The 16,963-nt window shown below is 55.2% G+C and overlaps 1 protein-coding gene across 3 annotated transcripts in view; it reads right to left on the minus strand.

Annotated features, from left to right (window-relative positions):
• KCNH6 (potassium voltage-gated channel subfamily H member 6) overlaps positions 1-16,963 on the minus strand; it is a 33,749-nt gene that overhangs the window by 13,328 nt on the left and 3,458 nt on the right. For 2 of the 3 annotated variants that reach the window (XM_074557949.1, XM_074557950.1), the window contains exons 2-6: positions 16,652-16,882; positions 8,854-9,009; positions 5,870-5,979; positions 3,878-4,181; positions 2,206-2,417 (exon numbers count right to left, since the gene is read on the minus strand). In XM_074557949.1, coding sequence (XP_074414050.1) covers positions 2,206-2,417; positions 3,878-4,181; positions 5,870-5,979; positions 8,854-9,009; positions 16,652-16,882 — 1,013 coding nt within the window. The remainder of the gene's footprint in view (positions 1-2,205; positions 2,418-3,877; positions 4,182-5,869; positions 5,980-8,853; positions 9,010-16,651; positions 16,883-16,963) is intronic. The other variant, XM_074557951.1, reaches the window with a different exon arrangement.

Consider the following 16,963-nt stretch of genomic DNA (forward strand, 5'->3'; position numbering starts at 1 on the left):
TCCTGCCCTGATGGGGGGATTGGGACACATTCCTGCTCCAGTCCTGCTGACCCCAAGCCCACAGCATCCCCGTGTGCCTCCAGCTGTGCTCCAGAGCCCTGTGAGGCTGTGGGGCCTCCATTGCAGCTCCGTGCCAGCTCAGTGCAGGCCAGACCATCCCAAAGAGCCCGGCTCCACTCCCTGCCCACCCGCCGGTATTTTTAGTCGCCGTCTCGCCGCTGTCTCTGCCTCACCATGAATTATTTACCAGCCAGGAGCAGGGAGCTGTGGCTTGGCCAGGAGGTGTGGGGGACACTGGGGTGAGGACAGGCAGGGGCAGATGCAGCAGGGAGAAGAGGTCCATCCTGTCCCGTCCCACCGCGTCCCATCCCACTTGGAGATTGAAAGTGAAGATTGACCACAGTGGGGGCTGCCCTGCAGGGCCCTGCAGCCACCAGCTCTGACCCCATCACTCCACACCCAGCCACTGACCCCACTGTGACAGCCACCCCAGTGTCACCATTCATTCCTGGTGTGCTCCTTGTGATGGGACCAGGGCATGGAGGCTGCTCACTGTCCCTCTGGGGAGCTCAGAGGCCAGTCCTGGGTCACTGCAGTCACTCCCAGATTAGAGGGACCAGGGGGAAAACAAGCCTAAGAACTGTTCCATGATGTGAGAAGTGGGGAGCCCATCCCCTGTGCATGGAGGTTGTGAAGTTAAAGGTTTGCTGGCACTGAAACAGAAGGAGAATCCTGCATAGCACCCCACTCTGATGGAGCAAACCCCCAAGCCTGGAGGCTTTTCTGGGGTCAAATGGCTGCATTTTCATTAAATTTGCCCTGGGCTGCTGCTGGCACCAATGGGAGGTGCCCTTAGATGTATTTTGTACGTTGAGGCTCTCCATGCCTCAGTTTCCCCACGGCTGGATGAGCTCCTTACCCGGGATTGTGGGATACATCAGCACGCTGATTTCCCCATGGGATGCACTGCTCCATGCGTGTCCCTCTGGGTGACAGCAAGTGTCCCCTGCAGTGACAGTGCAGTGCCACCTGCTGTCTCCCAGGGGATCCTCGGTGTGCTGACGCCAGGCCAGGTCCGTGGCCGGGCACCCCAGGGGCTCCATTCCCAGCGCTGGGGGGCAGAACAGTGCCCAGATCCCCCCACAAAAGAAGCCACATGCACACACAAACATGCAAACACATGTCCCCTTCAAGGCCACCATCACAAGCAGCTCATGCTGGTGTTTCCCCAGCCACAAATTGCCAGAAATGCTCAGTTAGGGGACTAAAATGAGAATTTCAGCCATTCAGAGGAAGGCATGACCAAACATGGGGATACTGGCATTTCCTGGGGTGGAATCTCCAGGTGTCACTGCCCTCTCTGCTTCTCTCCTCCCAAAGCCACCAGAGTGCTTGTGACTGTCCCCCAGCAGCAACACCAGCAACCCATTGTCACTGACATACTTTCTGAAAAATCCTTCTGTTAGGATTTTTCTCCTGAGAAGCTGAGAGGCCTCAGGAACAAAATGTAAACAGGAATTATCTGCTTGCTTGGAATGTGGTTTGGAGGTTGCTTACCAACAGGTGCATCTTTGATTGGTCTCAAGTGAATTGTTTCTACTTGGTGACCAATCACAGGTCCAGCTGTGTCAGTCACAAGATTTTTATTATTCATTCCATTCCTTTCTGTGCTAGCCTTCTGATGTCTCCTTTCTCTTTCTTTAGTATAGTTTTAATATATAATTTTATTTAAATATAATAAAATAATAATGAATTATTAATATTTATTATATAAAATATATAATAAATATATTATAAATTACTTAAAATTATTTGTATTATAAATTAATGATATTATATTAATTATTTATATTATAAATTTTTATAAATCATTATAATAATGAATGATTAATATTTGTTATATAAAATATATAATAAATATATTATAAATTATTTATAATTATATATTATATATAATTATACCTATAAGTATATATATTATAGATATAAAATTATATATATTATATATATATAATATATAATATATATTATATATATTATATATATAGTTATATATATAATTATAAATAATTATAAATTATTTGTAATAAAATCATAAATCAGCCTTCTGAAACATGGAGTCAAGATTCTCCTCTGTCCTGGAGACCCACAAACACCACCACCAGACCCCACCACTGCCTTGGTGGCACTTCAGGGCCCCCATACCTGTGTGACCTTCTCGGTGACGTTCTGGGTGCGCTCCATCACCTTGTGGGGAGCGATTATCTCGATCTCCGTGGTGGAGCCCGAGCGGTGCTTCTCCAGGTTGAACTCCACGAAGTTGAGCGTGAACTGGGGGATCTGGCTGATGGTCCTGTACTTCATGAGGTCTGAGTCCGACGTGGAGTTCGGGGGGTTGGGTTTGACGTGGGAGGCCTCTGGAAGAGGAGGGAGAGGAGCACTGAGAAGGGCAGCGGGAGCAGGAGCAGATCCCCAGAGCCCTGACCTCCTGCAGGACCTCCAGGAGCTGGGGGCCACCACAAGGTGCCACCAAAATGTGCCAAAATCTCAGCCATAAAGGCTTGGCTTCTTCAGGCTGGCTCAGCTGTGGGATGCCCAGCCTGGGATGCCTGAGAGAGGGCTGTTTTCCCTACACATCACCCATTTTTTCACCACTAAACCTCCTGCAGGAGGCTCAGAGGAGCTGCCAAAACACAGAGACACTCAAGCGTCCTTTGCTAGCCCTGATGACTGCAGTGGCTTGGGGAACAACCCACTGAGATTCACCAGGGAGAGATGCCAAAACTGGCATGAAAACAGACAGGAGGAGGTCGTTCTCCTCCACCCTTTGCCTCACAAAGCTCCTGAGCTGCTGTGCTGGTTTTTGGCCAAACTGAACCAGGAGTTGGATGTATCCTCCAGGTAGGGAGGTCAGAGCTTTCTCTGGAAGAAGAGCTGTAGTGGATCCTGATATTTCTCTCTGGGGAGCTGCCTCTGGGTCACCCCAGGGCAGGAGCAGGGAGGAAGCTGTGTAGGTGTCATGGTCAGGCTTGTGGCAACGTGTTGTCATGAGTGAGAGCCTGTACCCAGACCCAGAGCTCCAGGAAGGTCCCTAGGCTCTGTACTCAGTGTGTACCAACCTTTCCAAATCCTACAGGCAGGGCAGGGTTGTATTTTCAATTTTTTACCCCTTTTAACCCTTGCATTCTGACATTGACCCAAGTGGTGGTGTGGGCAGGAGGTGTCTGAAGAGGTTGTGAAGGTGCCCAGTTGCCATCCTGCTGCCACCCTTCTCCCTTCCCTCCCTCCACATCGTGTCTCCTCCTGAGGGTCTGTAACCTGTGACTATTGGAGGATCATGAACCCCCAGCCCATTTTTGCAGCCAGATCCCACACATTGATCTCTCTTATCCCCAGCTGAGAGCCTTCTCTTTCTAGACCTCCATCTGATTTGTCCTCATCACTCTCATGGGAACCAGAGGTCTGGATGTGGATAGCATGATGAAGGATCGTTCCCTCCAGCCCTTCAGAGTGGCCTGGCCGGTGTCTCACCCATCTCCAACACATGGACACAGCTCACACTGCACATGCCTGCAGAGCCCTCCCCTCCCTCCAGGGAAGGTGGGATGGCATCGGGATGCCCCTGGTGTGGGACAGCCAAATGCAACCTCACACGGTCTCACACCTCACACACAAACCATGGATGGCTCTACCTACAGAGCAGGACCTGCCTGAGCAGGGAATCACATGGAGACCAGCGAGTTTTGGGGAGAAGACCCGGGTAATCTCCCCTTTGCAGAGGGAAAAGAGAGCGAGACCTCCCCCCCGAGATGTGCTGGGGCCGTGGCCAGAACCCTGACTCCCGCAGTAGAACCGACGGCTCCGGGGTTTTCCCTACCTGAGTTTGCCCTCCTTTCCCTGAATTTTCTCTGGAACTCAGACCTCGCAGCCTCAAAGTTGTCCAAGGAGGAGACCCTGCGGAGGCTGTGGAAGCTGCCCCCGGGGCGAGACCGAAAGAAACCCCATGCGGGGTGAGGGCCCAGCACGGGAGGCTCTTGTTTCGGGGACGAGTGTTGTAGGGTGGGGTCGGCCTCCAGGCTCGGCCTCCGCTCCTTTTCCAGGAGGGATTCGGTCTCTGACTGCATACAGTTTTCCTTGGGCGATGTCTTCAAGTCCCTCAAAATCAGGGAGTCACCACCAGGCTTTAAGACAGCCAGGAGAAAGCGTTGTATTAGAAGGAGTCCCCGCGTGCTGTGGGGCAAGGTGAGGGAGCCGGGGTAGGTAAGAGGAGAGGCAGAGGGCTGGGAAGCACTGCAGCTCCTGAGGTCATCTCCAGCTGGACCAGGACCTGCTTTGGAGTGGGGCCACCGAGTCCCTGGGGACTTGGCAGCTCCCAGCTCCCGCCAGAGGCCGCGGGGAGGTTTGCGAGGCGATGCTGCACAGGTGGAAGCAGGTGAGAGCAAGAGGAGAGACCTAGGGCAGGCTTGCCTGCAGTCCCTGCTGTGCCATGCATTTCTCTGAGTGTGCCACCCCTGGGGCTGCCCTTCCCTCCCCTGCTGCAGGAGCTCAGGCCACCACCGAGGCTCAGTGCCCAGGCCCTGTGCTGGTGTTCATTGGGGAGGATGTGCTCTGCACCAGGGAGCACTGGAGGAGCTGCTGGGTTTGCAAATTTGGCCGTATTGCTCCTCCTTCTCCCACAGCCACGGTAAAGCATGGCTAAACGTTTTTCCAGGGAGACCTGAAGGGTTTCCAGACCTTAATTTCTGCAATGGGGTGTGCAAAGCAACCACCTCATGGAGTACAAACCCATGAGAATGTGTGCCTCCAGTAATACCCACAGGAGGAACTGTGGCACTCCTCATCATCCCTAAGGCCCTTTAGGGCAGCTTTTAGGATGGGGTGCCTGGAGAGGCTGGCTGCTGGCCCTGCATCTCTGGGCTGTGGCCACTTGACCAAGCTCCAGCGAAATGATGCATCATCAGGCTGTCCTCAATGCACATTTCCCATTCCACACTGCATTCCATTTCCATTCCACACTGCAGTGCCCCATGCAGCTCCTGCCTTGGGGTACCCGGAGCTTTTAGCAATGCTGGTGCCTATGGGAATGATGTCCCCAAAGCATCTGATAACCCTGCACACATCTTCAACCTACCATAGGCACAACCTCTGAGAAGACAGGCACCTTCCATCTCGTTATATCTATGATTTGGGGAAGCAGATTTATCCAGGCTGCCTGGATACACCTGACCCTGCCACCTGGGGATGCCTTAGCAGAGCAAAAGCCTCCTGCTCACAGTCTTGAGCTGCAGCATTTCAGAATACAACAACACTTTGACTAGAGCTACCCTGAGCACTGTCAGGAAGCCACCAAGAACAGCCATCTCTAAACAAGCCCCACCAACAGCTTTTCAAGGTTGGTGACAGCATCACCTTCCATCATGGCAAGTACAATCTTTGCTGGAGGGCTGAGAAGCTGGACCTGCCTGTGCTGCCTGCTCGCTGCCAGGAAATCATGGGGAAATGAGCCTGCCAGTCCTTGCTCAGAGCACACCACACTCCTACAGCCGCCAGCACGTCCCCTCCTTGAGGTGGGGACAGCTCCCTGGAGCTCCACCAGCCTGGACAACTCGGGCTATGGAGGCAGAGCTTCCTCCCAGCTTTGGCACGTGTCCCACTCCCCCCTCGAGCCGCGGGGTGTGCAGAGCAGCAGGGAGGAGCTGCAGCCCACACAGCCAAAGCCCAGCAGGGCCAGCACTGCCCCGTGCCCTGCCCTGCCACAGGAGATGGCCCAAACCACAGCAGCCAAGGGGTTCTGGGATGGGGACAGCAAGGAGGAGCGCTGGGACCTGGCCTGAGGTGTGGGCTGGTATCAGACAAAGGCTACGGTTACCTTTCCATAGTCAATGGCTACTCCATCAAACTCACTGGTGGGCAGAGATTTCCGCTGGATTTTGAGGCGCCGCAGGGACGGGAGACTAAACTTCAAACTCCTACCTTCACCTTGTTAAAAAGAAAAACAAAACACAAGAGAGAAAGGTGTGACCTAGCTGCATGTGATGGCTGGAGTGAGGCGGGACAGGGGAGAGTTTTGGGTGGCTCTGGGGGACGCACATGCTGTGTGGCCCTTCCTCCTCCAAAGCACTGGATGTTCCCATGCCATCGCAGTGCCATGTGCTCAAGGCAGACCCTGACCTGGCAGCAAGCTCCTCTGAGCTGGAGAAGAGTTCCCTACAACCGTGGATGTGAGATGGGAAAGGTGCAGAGCATCCCTAAGCCAATTAAAGAGGTTAAAGCCAATTAAGGGATTTGGTCCCGGAGGAAATAGAGCCTCTAAATCTCCTTGGTGGAACTTTAGGGAAAAAAAACCCCCACACAATAGAGATGGTAATTTAGAAAGGCACAGAAAGAAAAGTAGTTCTAATAATTTTGTTCCTGGATTTGTTTTGAATTTTCAGTGAGGGAATTTGGACAACAAAAAGAGGATCCCTTTCTGGCATCACAGGGGACCAGGAGACCACCTCACGAGGGACTGGGGCTGGGACAAGGGCAGCCAGGGCTGCTAGGAGTTGGGAGAGAGGTGCAGGAGAGGAAGAGCCCAGATCTGGAGAGGGCCCAATGCCCCTGGTTGTGACACTCAATGCACAGACACTTGTCCTCATGCTCACTTGCTAGTGCAGAGCAGTGTGAGCAGCTGGGCTCACACCCTCAGGGCCTGGCTCAGCCCTGAAGCTCATCCAGCAGCACCAACTCTGCTCCCTAACTGCACAAAAGGTGGCCTAAAATCCTGGGGTGCATGGATGTGGCATGAGCTCCACAAAGACATTGTCCCCTGGGAAAAAGCAGCACGTTGAGGAGCTCTTTGGTTTTGGCAAGATTAGCTTCTCTCATTCGGCCCCAAAACACCACCAAGCTGCTTGGGCAGGGTCCCAGCCTGCCAGAAATGCCCCTGCCCATGGGGTACCACACTGGCTCCCTCTGCTCACCCCATCCCCACTGCCTAGAGCAGCTGTTCAGCTGGAAGAAGCAAAGCATCCAACTTTCCCTGCACACAAGCGAGCTGGAGACCAGCAATGCAGCCACCTGTGGCTATGCAACGAGAGACTGAGCCAGAAAACCTGAGCACAAGAGCCTGATCTGGGTGGGCACCAGCAGCTCTGGCCTTTCCACACCCCCTGGCACTGGAGTAGGAAAGTCAAGAAACACAACATCCCTTGGGATGCTCAACACAACGTCCAACGTGCAGGGAAGTGACAGGTGCTCTTGATTTGGGTGCCTCCTGCCATGTCTTTGGGTGGGATGGGATATGGCTGCATCACATGTTGGGATATTCTGAGAGCTGGTGGGGCTGCAAAGCAACCCTGGTGCTGGGATTTAGTATTTCCTCAGCAGGTCATGCACAGAGGGTAGCTGGTACTAAAGCAATCCATCAAAACCATGAATCTCATCACTCCACAGACCCACACACACATTTATCTGTCCATTCACACCCACACATCCACGAGCCCCCTGTGTGCATGCCTGCCCTGAGCACACACAAACCCACACCAAACTCTGCTGGTTCCTGCTGCCACACACAGACACCTGAATGCTCCAGGATGGAGATATGGGCCGAGCAGGAATGCACTGGGACTCACACACACCCCAGTTCAATGGCCACTTGTCCCCATGGCTCCCTGATGTGGCCCTGGCTCTGGTCCTGCTGTGCCACCCCATGTGCCAAGGGGGGACAGACCCAGAGCTTTATTTTGAGGCCTGCCCAAAGCCTCCCAACAGCACCCTGAGGGAATGTCACCATGGAGGCAGAGCTGGGGTTGTTTCCTGACTCAGGTAGAGGTGACCAACTGAGGGCTGTATGGAAGGAGGAGATTTAGAATCACAGCTCTTTGTCAGGTCTAACATTTCAATATCCACATACCCTCAAGAGCCTCACACAGCTTCCCTTTGATCCAGTCTTCCCAAAAAAGGGAATTTGGGTTTCCCACTGTCTCCAAAACCATAGGATGAGCCTAGGAGAGCAGGGAATAGCCTGAAGCTGGGGCAGGCTGAGCCATCACAGTGCAGCCATCCTGGTGCCATTGGCCTGCAGCAACACCCCCACAGCACAGCCATGCTCTTGGTGACCCCAAATGTCCCCTGGCCCTGCTGGTGACCCCACACACAGGTCCTGCTCCACAACAGCACCTCCAGCCCAAGCCAGTGTTAAACATGGAAAAGATCCAGCAATGCAGGGGGCTCACAGAGGGGACTCCACAGCCCCACTTCCAGCGAGACCCCCTCTCAAAAATGCTCCATCCCATGCAGAACAGGCTGGGCAGTCCCAACCCTGTTCCCCAGGCCTCTGGGATTTTGGGAAGCGTATGCAGGCAGCTGTGAAGGCAAGGGGAGCCCAGCTGGCCCAAACAACCTTTCCCCATCCAGCTGGGGTTTGGCTGGGCCAGTCCCTGAGCAGGCAGAGCTGCGGCTGTGCAAAAACACAAACCTCCTCCCATGCAGGATTCTGCCCAGACACAGAGGCATCCTTCAGTCCCCCTGTGATCCCAAACAAGCTGTGGGGTGAGGATGCTGCACTGCCCTCTCAGGGCATCCTTCATACCCCCTGTGATCCCAAGCAGACCCTGGGATGAGGATGCTGTGCTGTCATCCCTGGGAGCATCCTTCATTCCCCCTGTGATCCCAAACAAGCCCTGGGATGAGGATGCTGTGCTGTCATCCCTGGGAGCATCCTTCATTCCCCCCGTGCTCCCAAGCAGACTCTGGGATGAGGATGCTGCACTGCCCTCTCAGGGCATCCTTCATTCCCCCCGTGCTCCCCAGCACACCCCGGGATGAGGATGCTGCGCTGCCCTCCCGATCCCATCGCCCCCGGGCACGCACCTTTGTTCCAGCTGTGCGACAGGCGCTGGTGCAGGCTCCGCCCGGTGCTCTTGGCGATCAGCTGGGCCAGATCCTCGAAGTTGAGGATGAACATGATGACGACGCCTTCCTCGTTCTTCACAGGCACCACATCCACCAGGCAGCGGAAACACGATGCTGCCGAGCAGAGAGAGGCTCAGGGGGGATGCTCAGGAGACCCTGACCTCCCCTTCCCCTCCAGCACCAAATACTTTTGGCAGAAAAGTGGAGTTTTGAGCACTTGGGTGGGTGTAATCCCTGCTGGTGGGCATGGAACATGATCTGAGCCCTGGGAAAGGGCCACATCCCCGAAGCATCCCCAGTCACACTGATCACATCTCTTTTTTCTGTCCCAGACAGTCATTTATATTAATGTACTTGAGAGCAGCAATTAAAGAGTGAGTAATTAAGAACTCAGGAAGTCCCAGGTAGTGGTTTAACCTCATTAAGCATCCTGCTTGTAATCACGCTGCAGTTAATTGCCCTGCAATCACCAGGCAGGTTTTGGGGATGGGATGCAGGCAATGGGGGTGAGCCCACGCTGGCAGCAGGACCAGGTGGGATCAGTCCCCAAGGACACTCCCTAAAGGCATGGAGTGGCCAGGCACGGCCTTGTCTTGTCCTGCCTGGGGAAACTGAGGCACAAAGGGGACACAAGGAGTGGCTCAGTGTCCTGGGAGTGATGGAGGCTGTGAGGAGCATCCCAGATATGTCCATAGGGGTTTTCCTGTTGGAGCTCAGCTCGGCCCTGTGGCTCTCCTTGTGCAGCAGCCAGGCACCAGTCTGCAATTAGAGGCAACTGAAAACACCTGCAGGTCTTTTCCAAAGCACCAAGTGAAGGATTTCCCACCTACTTTGCCAGCTTTATTCCCACCAAATCCTCCAAAAACCTATAATCACTGAATCCCTTCCTTGAGCTCTGTGCTGTTGCTTTGGCACTGATGGGAGCAGGACCCCCGAGCCAGAGCCACTGCCAGTGACACCCTCACAGCACAGCCATGCTCTTGGTGACCCCAAATGTCCCCTGGCCCTGCTGGTGACCCCACACACAGGTGCACATCCAGCCCAAGCCAATGTTAAACATGGAAAAGATCCAGCAATGCAGGGGGGCTCACAGAGGAGATTCCCCAGCCCCACTTCCACCGAGACCCCCTCTCAAAAATGCTCCACGCCATGCAGAACAGGCTGGGCAGTCCCAACCCTATTCCCCATGTCTCTGGGATTTTGGGAAGCGTATGTAACCCCCCCAGGCTCCTATCCCCAAACTCCCAGAGATGATGGAGCAGCCAGGTACCATTACAGCCGGTAGGGAGCCACGGCAGCTCCGTGCCCGCTGTGCCGCCTTCCCCCGGGATTAGCGGCCGGGCAGGGATGCAGGGACGCGGAGCCGGCGCTCCCGCTCCGGCCGTGGCCGCGCTCCAGCCGGGAGGGGCAGGCCGGCCTTCCTGCATATGATTTTAAGGAGCTCAGGGCCTCCCGTAATCAGGAGCAGATGGCCGGCATCGGGCAACTTCAAAATCTGCCCTGACGTCAGGGATGTGCACATACACGGACACACACAGGCACAAGAACGGGAAAGAAATGGATGTGGTGAAACCTGCTCAAAGATCCCAGCAGCCGGGATTTGCTCGTTTGTTCTTTCTTTCCCTCTCCTTTTTTTCTCTCTCTCTTTCTCCACTGCTCACCAAAGGGAGAGGAAACCCACTGAAATGTGTGAGCTGGGTAGGAGAGAGCGGATTTTTGGCAGTAAAGCTGTTTGGGGGCTGCACGGCACGTGACAGGTTACCCCTGTGTGGAGCAGGAAGAATAGAGCTCCTTTCCCTCCCTTTGTCAGGATTTTTAGGGCTCTTGAGATGAAGAGATGCCCTGTAAGAGTGGGGTGGCACATACCTGGTGGGTGACACGGTGCCATCCCCAGTGCTGATGCTGGCACTGGTGTGTGCAGGGGCTGCGCACAGGGGAGCCCACTCAGGGGTGCTTTCTCCTTTGGTGTGTTAGAAAATGAGGAGTTGTTTTGTTTTTTTTTTCTCCCCAGGGGTGATTTTGAAGCATCACTGATTTCCTGGAACCCACAAAGTTTCACTGGCATGGGCAGCCATCAACCCCAGGCTTCCCTCTGGAGTGGGAACTCTGATCCAGACAACCCAAACCTGGCTCTGCAAGTGCTCTGCATTCCTTCACTGCCTCAGGTCCTTCCTAAGTTCCTCCATGGCAGTGGGAGGGGATGGGCTCTGAGCTGTTCTAGGGGTCCTGGATCCTGGCAGGCCCTGTGTGGCACAGGAAAGGGTTAATCCCATGGCCAGTGCTGAACAGCTGAAAACTGGGCCCAGTTACATCCAGTTGGAGGGATATAAGGAGCAGCTGGGAGGTGGCTGGGGGTGGGTTTGGGTGGCAGCTGGTGCCTGGTTTGATCCTGCAAATCTGGGAGGTGCTGAGCTTGAGCAGCCCTGGCCAATGTCACTGTGAGCCCCTCACTGATCCCTTCTTAAATTAAATAAAATAGACTATTTCTGTTGGGAGGGAACTACAGCAATAATCTAGTCTAACTGCCTGGCCAATTCAGGGTTGGCCAAAAGCTAATCCCCCTCCAAAACCAGGGCAATCACCCCAAAAGTGGCCCCAACAAGCACAGCCCTGCTCAGACCCACATTGCACAGCATGGAGGTGTCAAGGGAATGCGGGAGGATCAGGGTCAGGGATGGGGGCAGCACATTCCCTTAAGCCTGGCCCAAAGACAGGGCATTCCCCAGGATTTGGGGTACCCCCAGCTCTGTGGAGAGGCTGCAGCTGGGAGAGCCGTGGCACTCTCTGCCCTGACTCAGTTTCCTTAGGGTGAGATGAAGGCTGAGCCTCCTCATCCTTCTTCCCAAAAACCAGGCCCTGCTGTAGCACCAGGCCCTGAGCGCGCCCCAGGAGGCACCTCAGGCCTGCCCTCCCATCCTTGCTCCTCAGTCCACTGTCCCCATCCTTCTCACTGTCTCTCCCCTTCAGCTGTTCAGCTAATCTGTCTCCATCCATCTAATTTTATCCAGCCACCAAATGATCTCTTGGAGGAGCCCTGGGGGGATTCACAACCTGCCTGTGCTCTGTGGCCACCAGCATGGCGGTGCCTGTGCCCATGTGGGGTGAAACCCAGCCTGGGGGCTGCAGACAGGGCTTGGCAGGTGGGGTAGGACAGGGACACTGGTTTGAAAGCTCCCAAAGCCAACGTGGTGAGCTTGTATTCCCTAAATTTCTGGTCTGACCTTCCAGCACCAAGCTGAGTGAGTGCCTGGAGGTTTGTGCTCTCTGACCCACCGTGTCTTCTGACCTTGATAAAAGCCAACACTTAATAACATTAAAAATGTCATTGCTGGGGGCCCTCCCTCCCTCTCCCCTTATCCCCTGCAGGCAGCGGTGGTTAATGCATTTGTCATCAGTATTGTCATCAGTATCATCAGTATTAAACTAATCAACAGGACACGGGGGTTTCCAGAGCCGGACACAAGCCAGCATTGTTATGAATATTAAAAAAGAGAGCTATTAATCTGTGCCTGGAGCTCTTCCCCAGGCCAGGAGATTTAATCTGCAGGGTCTCATGGCACAGTGGCTAAAGCTATAGTGGGATTATATAAAGGAGCAGAGGAGAGGGGCTGGGAAGGGCACGGAGGGGATGGGAATGGAGCAGAGCTGTGCTCTGGGGCCAGAGAGGAGCCTGGAGGACCAAGCTGTGCTCCCATCCTGGGATAAATCAGTGTCGGGGCTGGGTGGAACTTCAAAGGGAAGTGCAGATTGCTGGGAGGCCCTAAAGCAAATCCCAGAGGTGGGGTGGAAAAAAATGGAGACAGAGTCTGAGCTAGAGGGAGACTGGTCACTCCTGGGACCTGGGGGGAGCCCCTGCAGGTCTGCATCCCCCTGCACAGGGAGGGAATGTGCAGCACAGGCTCTGCCCTGGCCCCTCTCCCCACACCCAGACAGGGCATCAGGAGACTGAAACCTGCCAGGACACCAGGCCAGCAAAAATGACCTTATTAAGTAACATCAGCGGGACAGAGGTTCCCCTGTGCAGGGATTTGTGTGCTTACAGGCCTTGCTGGCTGGAAGCAGCAGTGGGGAGGGAAAATCAGGGGTGCCAATGGCTGAGGATACCCACCAAAATATGGCCACAAGAAAGATCCAAGCCTAGCAGGGTGATTTTGGGTACAGGTGGAAGGATGCTCTGATCCCCAGGAGCCAAAAGTCCTGGATCAACACAGTGGGTTGGCAAAATGCATCTTAACTCTGCCAGGGCAGAGATCTCAGAAAAAAGGAAAGAAAACAAAAACCTGCTCCAGGCAGCATTCTTAGAGATGCTGGGGATGATCTGGGCCTGTCCTTTTGTTCATGGGACATCAGGTCCAAGCAAAAAGCATCTGCGGGGATGAAAAATGTGTCTCTTCCAGCTCTCTGCCCTGGTCACACTGGCCCTGGGCACAGCCAGGGCAATGGGGGTGCCTGGAGCTGCAGCACAGCCGTGCCAAGGGTGGCAGAGTTGGCGCTGCAGATAAGGATCTCTGGTCCCAGAGCTTTTGCCATTGTGAGGAGGGATGTTTATAAGTTCCCATCTGGAGCTGGGCTCTGCTATCCATCCCTCTCCCGAGGTCACAGACTGACCCTTAAAGCAAACAGCAAACAGCCCTAGCTTGGCATAGACCCCACGGGTTTGTACAAGCCAAGAGCTCCGCTTGGGGCTGGGGTTCGTCAGCTGGCTGTGCCTTCCTGCTCCTCCAACACCCAAGAAATCCCCTTAGTGCTGCCTTGGCCCCACCACGGGGCAGCAGCAGAGGCTCCCTGGGGCTGCCAGCACCAAATCATCCCTGGCAGTGCCAGCATGCAGCAGCTGCTTGGTGGGATTTGCCCTCCTGCTCCCAGTGCACCCGTTGGGCACGTCAGATGCTGCTGTTTACAAAGCTGCATGGAGAAACCCTGGCTGGATCCATCCCCCTGCCTTAGCCAGGCTTGCTGGCAGCAGCTGCTGGAGAGGGGCAGTGCCCCAGATGTGCCCTGGGCTGGGGACACAGGGGATGTGTCACATGAGTGCCCCTGCTCCCTTTGGAGGTGGTGGCACTTCCCAACCCATGGGGACGTGTTGGGGGGATATGCTGAGTGGCACAGGGCACCCCAATCCCTCCCAGGGGAAAATCCTGGCCTCTGCAGCAGTGGTATGAGTTTGCTGGCCTGATCCCAGTTCCATGGGGACTGACACGGAGTGCTGCTGGAGGGGCCAAGCTGTGGGCTCTGCCCAGCCAAGGACAGGCTGGAGGGGCTGGGGCTGCCCCAGCAGCTGCTCCAGCTGTCACAGCCACGTCTCCCCTTTCATATTCATCAGCATCACATTCACGCAGATTAAGCAGAGCCAGTGCCACCAGCTGCTGCTGCTCAGGCCATGCTGGCACTGTGGCACTCAGCACCTGTGGCCACCTCCAGCTCTGGGGACCCCGTGAGCCCTGGCCAGTGGCTTCACTGCAAGGCACATCCCCACCTGGGGAGGGAAAAACCATCCCTGGGTGCAGCTCAGCTCCTGGGTGTCATCCTCAGGGGATGCTGGAGGATTTGAGCTCCCCCTGGCCACGGTGTGTCTGCAGGGCTGGGGGCCATGGCTGCTCCTTGCTGTGGCTGCAGCTGATCCCGTGCTGACCCCCCTGTCTGGGCCAGCTCCAGCTGTGTAGCATCTTGTAAGGAAATTAACTTTTCACTGATCTCCCAGCTTTGAGCTGGGGATTAGAGCCCACACGCGCTGCCAACGGGCTCTTCCCTCTTTCCAAGGCCTTTTTGGGGCTGGCATGGCAGGGAGGGACGACTGCCCTGCCTGGGCTCATCCCACCTTCCCCCACAGGAAGGTTCCATTTTGGGCTCACTGTTGGCAGCCCTGGCTCGATTGTCTCTGTTTATAATTATATAATTATATTTTCTATTAGGTGATGACAGCAGAAACATCCAGGTGGGGACCGAGCAGCCGGGCTGTCCCCAGGGGTACATATCCCCCATCACTCAGCACCCTGCCTGACCCCAGACACCCTTGGGTGGCCCCTTCCTACCTGCCTCCCTCCATCCCAGCCTGGCCCTGCTCGGGTGTCTCCAACGGGCAGATTTTGGGTTTCACATTGCCTCTGTCAGCCAGGAAAGCCAGGAAACAACCCCGCGAGCTGCAGAGCCGGGAGTACCGCAGTAATAAACAGCAGGTCGAGGCTGGAGATTGGTGCTGCTGGTATGAAAAAGAGGACAGGCAGGTTCGGAGCTCCGCTGGCTAATTAAGCAGCAGCTCCCTATAATGCAAAAGCCTTTTCTTCGCCGATAAGACCCATTTATAATGGGCCGAGCGGTCGCAGGCTGAGTGCTGGGGGGAAACAATTGGAAAAGCATGCTGCCGGTGGGGCTGGGTTTTAAAAATAGACATGAAGGGTTTGCTTCTGGGCTTTTTTTATTTTTTTCCCCCTCTTTTTTAATAAAAAAGAGAAGAAAGCAGCTCAGAGCTGCAATGAGAGTTCCCCATGGCCTAGAGGAAGAGCAGGGCTCTGAGGACAGCACCGAGCATCCCGTGAGCCCAGCAGGAATGCTTCAAAGCAGGGAGCACGGTGATGCATCAGGCTCACAAGCCAAGTAGTCCCCAGGGATGGAATGGGAAACTATCCTGAGGGAGGGAATGGACCAGGGGTCCCCATGCTGCCCCTGCCACAGCCAGTGCACGGCCGCTGGCACTGGATGGGAGCAGGGGCACAGTGTGTGCCACGTCTCTGCACTGCCCTGGGCTCCAGCCAGGCCCTGGCACCACTCATGGCCCCTCTCCACCCAGGAGAGCCCCACAGGAAGAGCCTCGACCGAGTGGCTGATCCTGCCACCACACAGGGCCAGGTCCTGCCGGGATAACACCGGGATAACACGCAGAGGTGCTGCCAGTGAATAACTCTGATACGCTGGCACCTGGATGCCAGCCCGGGAGATGATAGGGTCTGGGAGGGAGGCCAGGACACCCCAAGATAGGGTGCTGGGCTGGGAGCCAGGGTTCCTGCCTGCTCCTTCCTTTTGCTTCCAGTGCTTCTCCTCTAACTGGCTGTCTGGGAGCTGCCAGCAGATTGGGGTGCAGCCCTGTGCTCAGGCCAACCCCCATCAATACAATCTGAAGTAATGGGAAAGCTCCATAGGTTAAAAAAAGGAAACACTGAATATTTTTAACCTCCTGTGAGCACCGAACCTGCATTTCCCTGCCCCAGGGAGCCCTGGCCACTGCTGTTTTGCAGCATCAAGCACTAAATATTTATTTAACTTCCTGCCGTATTAGAACTAATCACTCGTATTTTCCATCAAAGCTTCATTTTCATCTTAACGTAATTCCATCTGTGCACGCACAGCCGCATCCTGCTCACTGGAAAGGCAGCTCTGAGGCTGTTGGCTGCACCCACTCTCAGCAGAGATGGGGGTCTGTCTCATCTCATCTCGGAGCACAGACTGGGAGCCCTGTGCCCAAGCCTGGCTTCTCCATAGATTCTCATTCCTGGCGCAGGGATCCCCAAGCAATGACACAGCTTGTCCCAGGAGCAACGAGCCACCCCCAAGGGCTCACAAATGACCTGATTCCCAAATAATCTGGCAACACCCTCTATTGCTCAAGGTCCCAGAGTGCTCCATGACAGCAGAGATGCCTCCATCCCACCAGGAGCCACCATGGGGGTGCTCTCAGCAAAGCCCTGAGCATGGGTGCATCCTGATGTGTTTGTGTCCCACCACTGGCTTCCCACAGCCCACCCCGCGGAGAGGCTCTTACTGTCTTTGCGGTAGTAGAGGATCTCCAGCTTGCACTCCTCGGAGCCCAGCAGGGCCTGGGTGAGCTGGGCAATGGAGCTCTTGGTGGTGTCGGGGCCGGTGAGGAAGTCGCAGGTGCAGGGCTGCTGCATCACCTCCACGCGCGAGTAGCCGAACATCTCGCAGAAGCCGTCGTTGCAGTAGATGATGGCGCAGTTCTCCATCTGCGCGTTGGCAATGAGGAACTTGCGGTCTGCAGGGGGGCAGGAGAGACAGCACCAGGCTTAGAGGGGTGGTGGGGGGCGAGCTTGGGAGTTTTGGTGTCACCCCGCTG

Source organism: Zonotrichia albicollis, chromosome 23 (genome assembly GCF_047830755.1).
Source record: "Zonotrichia albicollis isolate bZonAlb1 chromosome 23, bZonAlb1.hap1, whole genome shotgun sequence".
Classification (NCBI taxonomy): domain Eukaryota; kingdom Metazoa; phylum Chordata; class Aves; order Passeriformes; family Passerellidae; genus Zonotrichia; species Zonotrichia albicollis.